This window comes from Homalodisca vitripennis, unplaced genomic scaffold (assembly GCF_021130785.1).
Source record: "Homalodisca vitripennis isolate AUS2020 unplaced genomic scaffold, UT_GWSS_2.1 ScUCBcl_2817;HRSCAF=7924, whole genome shotgun sequence".
NCBI classification, from domain to species: domain Eukaryota; kingdom Metazoa; phylum Arthropoda; class Insecta; order Hemiptera; family Cicadellidae; genus Homalodisca; species Homalodisca vitripennis.
The window spans coordinates 43,729-58,735 of NW_025778929.1; the positions used below are offsets into that span (position 1 = coordinate 43,729).

The following is a 15,007-nucleotide window of genomic DNA, read 5'->3' on the forward strand; positions in this document are numbered from 1 at the left end:
ATGGTTCCAACACTGATCGGGACGATCAGCCTTAAGGAGAGGGCAGTGTCACGGAGCTGGCCGTCGCGCGGCGGCTGCGGGCGGTGGCGGCCTGGCTGTTGACGTAAGGGACCGCCATAAATCCTTCTGCGAGAGCCATCAACACCCTCATAAATGGCTGGGCCAGTCCTTTCTTCTGAATAGGCTGATGACAATAGAAAGTCTAGAGCAGTCTTCCTGGTAAAAGACTCACTGCCCATTGACTCCGGAATCTTCTAGACCTTCCAGAGCCCACCGGTATAGACCCTTCTAGCAAGAATGCTAGAAGGTTATATAAGGCCGTCTACTGGGGAGCCGGGGGAGTTGTGAGTACCAGCGAGGCAGTGTAGTGAGTGTCGTGACACGGATCCTGTGATAGTGAGTGCCTGCGGAGATACTGCTGTGGGAATCGTCGCATCGTGGGATCGACCGGAAGATTCAGCGCAGTATTGGACAACTCCTGTGGAAGGATACGACACCGGGGAAACGTAAGCAAATTGGACTTAAGCAGAAGAGACAGTAAAGCCACTTGTTAATTAGCTATATTTGTGATTGCAAATAATATTAGTTTTGCAGAAGCCATCTTAGTCATCTAGCAAATATTAATAATAGTAATTGTAATTATTGGAGTTGTAATTAATAGTAATAATTGTAAATAGTAATTTCTTTCAATTAAAGTAATTATTTGTCCTTATTGTAAATTAGCTTTAATAAACATTATTAATTGTAACTAATAATCGTGTTGCTTATTTGTAAACCCACATAAGAATTATTTAGTTTGTAAAAAACGTAACAATATCATAAAAATTGCTTTTTAAAACAACTGTGTTGCGTGTTATTGGGCATTGTGACCCCTTCGTATTAGAAAAATGCAGAATACTGTACACTGGAACGCTACTGTCTGACAAAGATTAGGACGATAAGATATCAGATTTTAACGCCCATATAAGCAGGAATTTCCAGTTTCTTCCTTTCAGTTCAATGTAGTACTTTATTAAGTTATTTAAAAACGGGAATATAACTGTATGTAAAATGTTGTCCCGGCCAAATTTTGAGGTTTCCTTGCACCAATAAAATGACATCACACAATATTATATTGTATTGGAATTTTTATTTAAAGTACGATTCTCATTTCCCAAATTACTGTTCCAAACAAATGTTTAGTAGCTAATGGCACCTAAGAATCCATGCCATGATTTGAATAAAATTGTACCAAGCTCAGAACAAAAAATGCAATACTTATGTATTTTAATACATACATAAAATAAGGTAAACTTTCTTTACATTTGTTATTATTATAAAACAAACTATGGAAACAATATTGTATATTTCTAGATAATTATTTATTTGTATATGAAGCCTTGTTAAATCTTTATCTACACCTGAAAGCAGCAAAGTGGACAGTTAGGGTCCAGCCAACAGTGGTGCGGTTGCTATATAGCCTCACTCCTGGTAAAAACATCTCATAACAATCTTGGTTTATAGTTTTGGATTAAAAATCTGGTTAGCTTCTTTTACAAATCCTTCATTCGCCCCAACATGACGAATAACAAGACACTTTCCATTTTCTTTTGAAAATATTTTAAGGAGAAGTACATTATTAAAGAATAAACAAATTACCTTTATATTCAATGTTATTTTACAATAACCATCCAAATATTCATATATGTTTCTATTTTATAAATTGTCAAATGCTTTAAGCATTTTACAATTTATAAAATAGAAACATATATGAATATTTGGATGGTTATTGTAAAATAACATTGAATATAAAGGTAATTTGTTTATTCTTTAATAATGTACTTCTCCTTAAAATATTTTCACATAGTTTGCACTATGTATACATATTAATATTATCCAATATAAAATACAAACTCACAATTATTTACAGCTAACAAACAATTGCAAATCCTACGCAATGTTTGCTTATTTAAATTCTTCTTGTGTTCTTATTTATTAAAATAGATATAATATTTTAAGGCTTTAGGACATCATGGGTATAAAATCTGATGTATTTTCACATCATGTTTAAAAATTATAATATAAATTGTAAATTTATAAAAATATATGGACATTTCATACTAATTTTGTATACAAACTCACGTCTGGAAATACAAGATGAAAAATATTACAGTAAGTTAGAACACATTTTACGTAAAAATATAGAGTTGTAATATATACTGAATATACAAATATTTATACAATTACTTGAATTTTGAGCCTACAGAAATTATTTCTTATACTAAAATGTAGACTTCTTCAGGCTCCTTTTTATGTAGTATCTCATTAACCCGCGAGAACTCGCGCTGCAAGAAGTTACGCAAGAACTCGCGTTGTTAAATCGAATCTAACATCCTCCAACCAACTAAGAACGGCTTTTTCATGGTCTTGCAATAATTGTGAAGCCATGAAAGAGCAATCTACGAAATATAACTCAAAAGCAAACTGAAAAACAAGAAAAATCACTAAACTGATGATGGATTTAAACTGGCAGTTACGCGATCACTCGCGCCATTAGATCGCTCCTAATGATCACTCGCGCTGTTAGGTTGAAACTAATAACCCGCGAGGAGCGTCAACCCCCCTATGTTAGATTCAATCTAATGGCGCGAGTGCTCCCGGATTAACAAAAGGTCTCATATTTTTCACAGTGCTAATGTTAAAAACGGAGAACATCACTAAGTCAAGGTACGTATCTGTCAGGTGGAAGGACATTCAACAACACAGCACAACTCTGATTGGGTGAGGCTAAGGCGGGCCATAGGAGCCCCCCTCACACCCTCAACTGTCCTATTTGCTGTACTCCCGTATAGATATGGCACTATTTTTGTATTTAGAATTTCTACAAAAACTATTATGTTATGGGTCTAATACTATGATAGCCATACCTAAAAAATACTATTTTTTAAGAAAAATTACAATTACATTATCACTAAATGTTCTTGCAGAGAGATTTTAGTGTTCAAACAAACTGATACAGAAAATATTGAAAACATTCTGCTTTGGGGAGCTATTGAACAACAACCATCCAAAAGACAGTTATAGATCTTTTTCGGTAATAAGGTAAAGAATATGACACATATTCTATTTTGTTGATACAATAATACAGAAAATTTTCTAACAGATTTGTTATTTATATGCATTATTTTACTAGATTGTTATAGCTATACTATGTAAGAGGCTGTAATTATTGAAACACAATACACACTTTTGAGATATAAAAACAAATATGGTATTGTGTACAGGTTCTAAATAAAAAAACCCGGCAACCCACTACTGCTCAGCCTTTACTCATATTCTCCTATACTCATGCAAAGTTTAAACAATATATCTCACGCCTAAATGCATTGAACATCAGTTTATTTGCTACAACTCAGACTTGTAATATATATATATATATATAAAACACTATACACATGAGCCATGTTTTATTCATATATTTCTATATAATTACTTCAATAAAAATACTCATTAAAGCGATGTTAAATATGCCCAAAAGAACATAAACAATGTTCCTACAAGATTTTAAAACTTTGAAACAACCAGATTAAAAACTAACATGTTTTTGCTTAAAAAAAAAAAAATATATAGTTCTTTTATAAAACAAAAAGTATTACAGTCACAATAATATAATTCTTTAATAATAGTTTGCATCAAAACATCCAATTCTTGGCACATATAGATCAAAGTACGTTTGACTGTCAGAATACAGTCATAATTGACAGTCTGAAGAGAAGCAAACAAAATGCAAACCTCCTACATATTGATAGTTTAAAACCTATTGAATACAATACACTTAATTGAGTTGAGTAGCATAGTACAATGTTAAATTATCGAAAATTATGAATGTCAACGTATGTGATGTTGATACTTGATGTACTTTTTATACTGTTAATGTAAACATTGCCACAGCACTCAATGTTGCAATTGTAGATGAGGTGGTATCTTTGTGCATATCACAGAAGGAAAATCCCTTGTCACTATCACAAAGAATTGCCATCCTAGGCTCTGGCTTATGCAGTAGAGTTTTCATATTAGAGTGAAGGATGTGTCATCCTCTGATTGTACCTATTGTGAATTAAAAATCAATTTGAATAACTTGATTTTGGACGATTAAACACTTTAAAAAAATTTGTTGTTGCACTTGTCACATTACTCAGTGTAGCAGTTAGTAATCCATGATCTCTTGAATAGTTGGATGATTGAGTTTAAAATAAAATCTCTACCAGGGACATATTTTGTTTTTTGTATTCTTTGATATTTATATAAAATTAAAATAATAATGATACTCACAAGAGGTGAAGCCAGCCAGCCTGGTACGCACTGGGGGCTTGTAACTGAGGTCTCCACCGCCCGTGCAGAGTTGCGACGTGGAAGAGCTGCTGCATGTCTGCGCACATCCAGTGGCGCTCCTCGTACCTAAAGACAACCAGACACTGGTAAGAAACAATACATTGTGCTAACCTTTAATATATCTGTACCTGACCTCAATGGACAGACTCAATGAAAAAATTTCCAAATCACAATATTTTGCTTAATAATTTGCTAACAATTTATTTTTGAAGCAACTTTTATGTCCGAGATATATTTTTAATTTGAGAATGAACCATGTGAGATTAACATACTTTTTATGTCTTAAAAACATTATTTTTTCTTTGAAATGATATTCACAATTACACTATGGTTACCTTTATATCTTTACTAGCAGTTACTCACGGCTTCATCCGCAGTTTAGTAGGTTAAGCACCTGTATGAGTACTTCTGGTTCAAGTGAATTATATTTCCTATGTCAATGTTGAGTTTGCTTTCTTGCCACTATCAAGAAAATATGTTAAAAAGTGTATATTTATAACCATTGTAAATTGCTCCGGCCTTGGTATTTTTGTTCCATATAATTGATTTTGCCATTTTCCTGATTAAGATAATATATAAACATACACAACTCTGAGAAGCCTACTTCTGTGGAAAGGACAATTAAGATAGGTTTCATAAAAGTCTATAAATGTATAGTAAAAAGATAAAATACTTTGTATTTATATCTGCACTGCTAGCAATTATCCACTACTTTGCATGCAATTTAGAAGGGATTGCACGTGTATGACCACTGCTGGTTCGAGTGAATTTTATTTCCGAGGCCAATGTTGAGTTTGCCAATCAAGAAAATATAAATCACAGATCAGACAAGCATACTTCTGTCCAACTACAACTAAGATGGGTTTTAAAAGTTTTAAATTATACTATTTACGTGGTTGTTTCTTTATAAACTGAAAAATATGTTTAATATTTTAAAACATTTAGAGCTGGAATTGGTACATTAGTTCAAAAACATAGTCCAGTGAACTTTCATCTAGCATAGTTATTGCCAATTTTAAAGGGAGTCTTCGGAGTCAAATTCTGACTATCTCATGTCTTAGGACATTTTCCAAGGTAGCTTTTAAAGTATATTTCTAAATTAGAGTACTGAATTAATTGCTGAAATCTAAAAACGATATGAAAACTAATGGTTGCTTCTTAGAGAACTAGAAACACACTATAAATGTAAAACAAATTGAAAATAATGGAATTAAACATATCATTGTGCTGTCACAAAACAATTTTTACATAGAACAGTTTATTACATTTGACAGGCTCTTTCAATTAATATTTCACAACTTTAGAGACCAAGATGGGATTTTTCATTACTAACAAGACCAGCGGAGCGTAGTCCGGAGGCATTTTTGAAATAAGAATAAGCGTATATTCATCAAAGGGGCCAAAAGAAGGTCCATGTAAAATTTCAGTACTATCGGTTGTTGAATATTTGACACGTACGAGGGGTATCCAAAAAGTAAGTTTCCCTGTTCTGTAAAAAGACGCGTACGTAAACACAGCGTGCAGCTGTGGGCGGGGATATGTAGCGCGGTTCGGTTGGCAACAGGTGCGCCGGTCACTGGCCCATTGTCACGCTTCTCAGTCAGTTGCTGCCCAAACATCATGGAGACTCCACTGCGTTCTGCCGCCAGTTGCGAAGTCCGTAGTGTTATTCGTTTTCTTGACCGCCAAAAACGAAACTGCCGTTGAAATTCATCGTCAGTTGTGTCAAGTGTATGGTGAACATGTTATGTCCGTTCAGATGGTCCGTCGTTGGCGTGCAATGTTTTTGGAAGGAAGAGAAAATGTTCATGACGATGAGCGTAGTGGCCGACCGGCCAATTCTCGGCAACCTGACGTCAATGATAAGCGAGTGACTCTCGATGAAATTATGGATAAACTGCCGTCAAGTGTTGAAGTTAGCCGGTCATCTGTGCACAATATCATGACAGAAGATCTTCAGCTTGCAAAAGTGTGTGCAAGATGGGTGCCTCGCTTATTGAGCAATGCCCATAAACAACAACGAATGGCTGCTGCCCAGTCTTTCTTGCGATTGTTTGATGATGAAGATGAAAACCTTTTCAGTAGAATAGTCGCTGGTGATGAAACATGGATTCACCACTCAACTCCAGAGACCAAACGCCAGAGTATGGTGTGGCAAAAAAAAGGAAATGCAGCTCCTCAAAAAGCCAAAGTTTTTGAGTCGGCAGGAAAGGTAATGGCTACAGTTTTTTGGGACTGCCGTGGAGTGTTATTGATTGACTATCTTCCTCGTGGCGAAACCATAAATGCAGAAAGGTATTGTGAAGTTCTCACCAGACTTCGGCGGGCAATACAGAATAAACGGCGCGGACTTTTGTCGTGCACGGTTCTGCTTATTCAAGATAACGCCCGACCACACGCTGCTCGTGCAACAATGGAACTTTTGAGGAAATTTAAGTGGGATGTTTTTGGTCATCCTCCATACTCACCAGATCTTGCGCCTAGCGATTTTCATCTGTTTCCGGAGCTGAAAAGATACCTTGGCGGTCAGCGATTTGCCAACAGCGATGACCTTCAAAATGAGGTGGATACTTGGCTTAAAAATTTGGCGGGTGAATTTTGTGATGCTGGAATAAAAAAACTACTTCCTAGATACCAAGAGTGCTTAGAAAGGGATGGTAACTATGTAGAAAAATAAGGTATGATGTAAAAAAGTTGAATAAATGTGTTTCAGTTATTTTTTGAGTCTTTTTAATTTTTTCATAATTAATGGAAACTTACTTTTTGGATACCCCTCGTAAAAGCAAAACATACAAACAAAGGCACTTCCGCATTTATAATGTTATTAGGATAGTTATCTTTATTGAAACTACAGTAGTGTTATAATTGTTCATGCCAGATTAGGTTTTACTTCACCAAATTGCACTTGTATCATGTTATTCTTTATTCGAGCTGCTGACTTTTCCTCAAAGTTACATTGTGCTGTATTTACTATTACATTTCGCACAAAACAACCAACAAGAATCAATATTGGAAACAATTCCTGTTGATTATCGTGAATTGGCAAATATAGAGAATATACCTCAGCAGGGCTGGACTTACATATGGTTATAGAGCTATAGCCTAGGATGGCAGATTTTGAGGGATGGCAAATGTTAGGCCTAGTATTATTGCTACAATATAAAAATAGGCTCTTTTTGCATTTCGATAATTACTCTGCTCTATTATGATGTTACAGTATACAAGGTAGGAATATGCCACACCACGTGTCATGTAACAGGATTTGCTGAGGTTCAAAAGGCAAAATTTCAAGTCTATAACTCATTTCATTATTGACAGATAGAATGACAGACAATAATATGGCAATGAAATTTTTACATTTACCCCGACAAACAAAAGAGAAAATTGTGTCCGCCAACTAAGTGATAGACTTCAACAACACTCAGCAGCCAAATCCCATGGTTGGACTTGCAACATCACCGATCTCAATCTTGTCTATGTAGAAATTATGTTTTACACAAATTTTCTACAGATGAAATCTTTCTCAAGATATCAGGCCACATGAAACTTGTACTGTTGATCTTAGTACAACAAATGCAGATACTAACCTCAGATATGAATATGGAGGGTGGTGAGGCGACTTGTACTAGTGGGGCGGGGTGGAAGGGCGGAGCAGGCTCCTGGCGAGGGGGCACCAGGTAGGAGCCAGGTACAGTAGCTAGTGGTGGGGGTGTGTAGCCGCCGTGATGATGGTGATGGTGGTGAGCTGGTGGAGGGGCATGATGTGGAAGACAGCCACCAAATGGAGAAGGCACCTGAAATAGTTTATTTGAACTATCATTCTAAATAACTGAAAGATTAATACTTAAGTATACACAAATTTTGGTAATTACAAAATATGTAATGACAAATTTTATTTTTTTGTAGATGTGTAATGCACATTTTATGTTTTGTAGAAATTTTTTACAATACCAATACTGTAGTAGTTTGGATTTATATGATGGAAGAATACAATTTTAATGGTCATATATGAGGCATATGCAGAGAGTAAACTGTAATGAGGGTCTCATGGCCAAAACGATACTGGTTCGAGGTTAGTATGTCAAGAACTGTCGAAGTTACAATATGTTTTGAGAAAAATATGCTGATAACAGGGAGGATACTGATGAAGAAAACACTGAAAATATCTCATTTATAAGCCATGCAGAAGCAGCATCTCATTTGGCCGAATTAATAGTTTATTTCAAGCAACAAGAAGAGACAACACTGGCCGAGCTTCTCATATTGAAAAGGATGCATGACCACATGGCATGGAAACGCCATTCAAAGCTAATGAAAATTAATAAAGTTCTTTCAGATAAATTAAACAGTATATACTGTATTATACTTTTTTTGTGATGTCTATTTTAGGTATTTTTTTCAATATAGAAGTGTTGTATTGTTTGTACATGTTGTTCTTTATTTTTTTCAATGTTCTCTGTTTAACTTGGATATGTCGAATCAGCCGCTGTCCCAGCATGTCCGACTTAATGAGCTGCACTATAATTCCATACATGGAGTGGAGGAATTTATCTCCATGGAGATTGCAGCATCTAAAATCCTCCACACCTTGCCTGGCCTCCACTCGATTCAACTTATGTTGGTCTGTCAACTGTTTTAGGACCCAGCTGGCTGACATTTTTCCGATATTCAAGGGTTTCTACGATGGTTTCATATAGCAGTGATCTAGAGGTTTGTGAAAATATCACAGAAAGTTCATTAACAGTCCGATGTGCAATCATTATGGAGTACATTTTAAATTTTTCAAAAATTTCAGTAAGAATTTAAGGTCTTCCGCTCCTCTGATCATCATGCACAGACGTACAACCATTTTTTAACTTGTGAGACCAATTGAACACATCCTTATGATTCTTAGCTTTATCACCATATGCAGTTTTAACTCATTATAATCGTCAACCAGAGTTTTCCCTTCCAAACAAGAAAATGGATGATGCTATGTTTTTTTGCACTTGGCAGGAGATTGAATTAACATTTTTCACAAAACGTATTGTTGCATCGACAGTTCTTGACATATTGGCCTTGAACTGGTATCGTTGTGGAGAGGCGGAATCAGGCTACACTGGAATGTAGCAAACACATCGAAAAAAAAAAATCCATCCGGCCATGAGAGCCTCAGTACACATACTTTATGAATATGCTTCGTATTTCAACAACAATATTATAGAAGACTACTAGTTAACATTGTTAACTACTTAGTTTTAACAATTTTATAACTATTGTCACAGCCATAATTTGACTCCTTTTATTTCTGTTAAGAGGTTCACATCACAGCTTAGATGACCATTAGTGGGAGCTTTGGCTATTTTTGACTTAAGTTACCAGTGATATAATGTATTATGCCTTATTTAAAGGTAATATTATTTGCAAAAACTTAAGTTTCTTTGAAATTAAACAATATTACCTAGAGAAATAAAGGTATTAAATATCTTTTCGTACAAATTGAAAGGTCATATATATATATATATATATATATATATACACACACACACACACACAATTCCTTGAAAACAAAACTAAAAGAAATATTATCTATGATCCAACAAAATATAACTATGAACAAGCATCCAAAAGTGTTATTTAAGTAAAACATCCAAAAAACCTGAATTATTTTGAAAACATGTGACCCAGATAATATATAATATAATTACATGTTTTAAAATCATTGCAATAAAGTCAATGACATAATGTGACAACATTGAATTATGTTGAAGCCACCAAAGAGCCTGCTTGCATAAATAAATTGTATGTTAGTTAAAATAAGTTTATAGTATTGTAATAATATAGGACTCATCTATAATAGTCCTTACACTCAAACTGGTCTGAACTGGAACGATACCGACAACAAGTAGCAGGACTCAAGATAACAAGTAGTCTCTATTGAATGTTCAACAATGCAATTCCCAATATAGTTTAGTAATATCCAGTTTAAAACTGAAGGAACAGAAAATTAGTCCAGATGTTGAAGGTTATGTACATTTGAGTGCTGCATATGGGAAGGTTTACTTTATTTCTTCAGCAGTTACCTGACATGTAGGGTTGAACTGCGGAGGGTTGTAGAGACAGGGGGAGGGTGGAGTGGTGTTGGCCTGACACACAGTGATTGGTGTAGAGTACAGTGACAGAGGTAACGTGACCGGCACCTATAAAATACCAAGCTTAAGAGCCGGCTGTGCTGGTGGCCATCTTGTAGAATAATGTTGAACTTCATGCACTTTTAGATTCATATTTGTAATCAAATGGTTTTTAGTTTTTTAAATATTTATAAGTTAAAAAAAAACTCACTTTTTTTGTACTTCATTGTTTATTGTATACATTTTTATTTTTGGATGCGTATTAATTAAACTTTTTAAATGAGGTGTCTCCCATAATGCTATGATCAAAAATATGGGTGGGTGTAAAAGTGCATGAAGTTTAACACTATTCTTATGAGGGAAATCTCAAGGTAGTATCACTACAGACAGCTCTTAATTATTGTTGTTGTAACATCGGAATAATTGTAGTATAATGAGAAAAAAGAGAATTTACATCACATTATCAGATATTATTTATAAGGGAAGCTAAAAAAGAGTAAAACATATTATTCCATTTAACCTATTTAAAAAAATGTACTAATTATTTTATAATCAAGAATAATTAAAAATGGAACAATATTAGAAAATACTTTGAAGTTCTAATTTCTTTTGAAAAGCATTACTAATAAATCTGTTACTTACACAGTTTGTCTTCATTTTATAAACTTAAAAACAATTTAAAAGCAATAATATATTTTTTAAATCTTAGCTTGATAATTTGTATTAAGAAGTTTTGGGGAAAATGTTTAAAAAGGCACTACCAAAATCACAAATATACAGAAACAAGAAAACATTATTTCTCAGCATGTCTGTCAATTTATATCCTTATAAAAAAAGAATATATATATTCTAGTTTTAAATTGATGAATGACCATTTTTATCATCAACTTTTATCAAAAGCAATGATTAATCAACTTTACAAAAATATTCAACAGAAGGAAGTAATTAACCATTAAACTGAATCAGAATATTTAGGTAAAAAGTAACTGGTAAGAAAAAAACGTCTTATCAAATGTTTTAATACAAATATAGATTGTGATTAAGGAATTAAATATAGCTTTTGATATTATTTAAGGTATGTTACCTGTGTGACATCCATGACTACAGTGGGCTGTGGCTGAGCTTGGTGTGGGTTGGGCAGGAAACTATGATGGTTCAGCGAGAAACCTTCAGAGTTCCAATCTCGGTAGCATGGCCGCCTTATTGGAGGGCTATAACACAAACATATTTTATTATTAAGAAGAAGCTGTGGTTCCTTTCTTACTAAGCAGGATTACTATTATAATGATTTGTCATCATTAGATAAAACTAACCTGTCTTACAACAGTTTAAACCTTGTCGGTTTAGACCACATTATGTAATAAACCACAAGACTAGTTATACATTAACAATGTTGTAGTACACCTACAAGAGGTTGATAATTAATTGTAATTTGGAAGATATAAACTGATTCACTACAATCCACTGATGATGAACTATATTAAAGTAGTGGTCAATACTAAAAAAAATCAATTAAAAAATAATTGACAATGCTGATATATGCTGAGGCCCGAATGCTATACAATCTAGTCATATCACCTATACTACCCAACCTACAAATCTTAGCCATACAAGCCGACTAAGAGAATAACAAGAACTAAGCTCTACATCACATTCAAATACAATCACCTGAATAACTGAGCTCTGAGTTGCTGGATTAATAACTTTTTCCTGGAAGACATTACCATAAAACCAGTGTGGTTGCAAATGTGAAAAAAATCAACAAATATTATAAACATTACTGAATACAAAACATGCCATTGACGAGTAGAAGAATGTTACTGTGATTCTATAATGCTTTCTCTATTATCAAGGTTTACCTTATTATTCATTATACCTTTATTCATTTTAGTTACATAAGGATAGTGTCAATAATAAATAAGCAACCGATTCATTGTTCATAATTTTGCTATAGTTTCGCAAAAGTAAATAATTTTAGATAAATTTAAATTCAAAATTCACCTGCTTATTAAAATAAATAGTTTTACAATTGGATTGATTTACTTTAATGAAACACACCAGTAACGTAGCCAGAAAAAATTTGAGCTCATTGTGACTAGTTTCAAATAAGCAATACAACATGAAAATCAGTGGTGGTTTGATTTTTAAAATGGTCACAAAAATGTTCACATAGAGGATCGCAGTGGTACTGAATCTAGCCTGGATACTGAAGACTTGTTAAGAAAATTTCATGAAAACCACAGAGAATGAGATCACTTAAACCTTTAACCTTTCCAGCGTTATTGACGCGGATCCGCGGAGGGCCACTACAAGCTCAAAACGTCATTGCCGTGGATCCGCGTTTTTGCATTCTTTATTTTCTTACTGCTATGTTAGTTGAATATTTTGCTGCTAGATGGTTCTAGTAGTCATGCGACATACAGACGGGTTGCCCCGCCTCGAATTCTGTTACAATGGTGTGGCAGTTGCTTCTAATTGGCCAAAACACTGTCTAGCGGGCGTGGCCCCGTGCCTTTCACAAAGTCATTGACGGGAGCTCCCGTCAAGGCATCTAGCCAGTTAGTTAGTGGGAAGCGTCCGGTACACGCATATGTATTTTGGTTATCGCTAATTTTCTGTTGTGTCCTATTCTTTTTAAAGTAAATTATTCGTATTATATACAGCAGTTTCCAGTATTTATTTAGTGTTTTTTACCATTATTCATGTGAATGGCAAATCCAGACGATTCGGAATTTGAAGATTCGGTAATTTTGAGCAATTACTTGGTCAACCCCAAACTTTTTTATATTTTATTACGGTCATAAGGATGTTATTAGAAAGCAAGAAACATAATTCAAGCCCCACAAGGCTGTCCTACAAGTTGCCGAGCGATAAGAAGGTTCAAAGTCCACGCGATAACAGTGGTTTGCGGGAGACGCGCGCGAATGCCAGTTGTGACAGCCCGCCACCAAATAAACACTCTTTGTCTACTTTTGTATTTTTCTAATTTTATTGGTTTGTAATATAGTATATGTTTATCTATAAAACTGTGTTTCATTCCCATACTTACGGAATAAATAAAAAAATATTGGTGACAACTACACTGCTATTCTACGATATTCTCAAAAGTTAAAAATTAGCCTAGGAAATCCAAAAAAGGGCTAAACAAATTTTATTCACCGTTAAATAACTCTATTTTGACATACAGAAAGGAAAAAAAAATTAACTTTACACGTTGGAAATTTTAAAAAAATTGTAACTTTATCAAAGATCAGGTCTAATTTTTCATGACGCTTAAAGGGTTAATATATTTTCTCCAAACTTTCAGGAAGTTTAGCTCATAAAATTTGTGTGGAGAAGCTTGAGTACCTAATACCAATTTCCTTGAATAAGGCTAAAAAATTAATGTAAAAAGGTATTTTGAAACACTGTGGAAACTATGACGGGCAATATAACACAAACAGAGGAAAAACTGAGCTCGAAAATTATGTTTCCCTATGACTATGTACGTCCACACACAGTCAATCATACCCGACAGCTCTTGGATGATTTTGGGTGAGACATTTGATTATCCTCCATACAGCCAAGATCTAGCACCTCTTTCAAGCAATGAAGTCCGACTAGTGCTTAAGATCTCAGGCGGCGAATTTCTTCAATTTGGGATCAAAAATTATAATCACACTACTCTAAGTGCCTCAAGTTGAACGTGGATTAAATTGAAAAGTAGCCTTAAAATATACATAATGCCGGTTTTTTCTTCCCCTTTGTTAATTTTGTATTTCAGAATGTTAGTCATTCTGGACAACCCTCTTATCATTATTATTTCTTGTAGAACCATATATTTTTTTTCAGCAGCAAACATGTGTATACAAAATTTTGTATCTTTCATGACAAAAGATTTTTTGAGTAGCAATGAAACCAAATTCTTTTAAAATAACAGTAAGTTAATTAACTCATTTTATTAACTCAAAGTTTTTAATTTTACAAATGACTTGAGCCATGTTTATGTTTACATGTCAGACAGACCTTGATTACTGCCCCTTCATTCCCTTCTATCAACTAGACTCACCTTCCCCTGTTGCGGGAGGGTTGTTGGTGCCTCACAGCACGCTGGTGTCTTTCCCAGCTGTTAGAATGATGGGGGTGGGAATGAGAGTGGGGATGAGGATGGGAATGAGGATGGGAATGGGAAAGAGGATGGGGATGGGGATGAGGTAGTGGATGAGGGTGAGGGGGAGGGGTGGGGGCCAACTCCACAATTTGATGATGAGACAACCGTCGCCTCTTTCTGCTCGGACTCTCACTCTGCAACAATTACTAGAGAATTAGAATAAAAGCTTATCAAAATCAGATAATAGGTTTGTCCACTATAATTGCAATGGTTTGTTGCATTTAGAATGGAATTATATACATTTGTAAATTAGAACACAACAGTTTCTTGATCTTTTTTAGCTTGATGCACTAGAAACAAACATCAGACATATAAAAATAATACTTATATCAGCATCAGACTATAAGACAAAGAGACTAAAAGTCACCACTTTTAG

The 15,007-nt window shown here is 34.5% G+C and overlaps 1 protein-coding gene across 1 annotated transcript; it reads right to left on the reverse strand.

Annotated features, from left to right (window-relative positions):
- Positions 1 to 1,394: 1,394 nt before the first annotated feature.
- On the reverse strand, positions 1,395 to 14,798 carry LOC124372269 (pollen-specific leucine-rich repeat extensin-like protein 3). Its single transcript, XM_046830650.1, has 6 exons — positions 14,530 to 14,798; positions 11,566 to 11,692; positions 10,434 to 10,550; positions 7,959 to 8,165; positions 4,312 to 4,437; positions 1,395 to 1,400 (listed from the first exon to the last, which is right to left on the reverse strand). The coding sequence occupies exons 2-6, from the start codon at positions 11,578 to 11,580 to the stop codon at positions 1,395 to 1,397; spliced, it is 471 nt and encodes a 156-aa protein (XP_046686606.1). The 5' UTR covers positions 11,581 to 11,692; positions 14,530 to 14,798.
- Between the last annotated feature and the right edge of the window lie 209 nt (positions 14,799 to 15,007).

Bases quoted from the DNA above. Each gene is read 5' to 3' on its own strand.
- LOC124372269 (XM_046830650.1), bottom strand. The intron at 8,166-10,433 runs GTAACTGCTGAA...AAACTATTTCAG, and splicing joins AGTTCAACCCTACATGTCAG to GTGCCTTCTCCATTTGGTGG. The intron at 4,438-7,958 runs GTTAGTATCTGC...GGTTGTCTTTAG, and splicing joins CCTCCATATTCATATCTGAG to GTACGAGGAGCGCCACTGGA.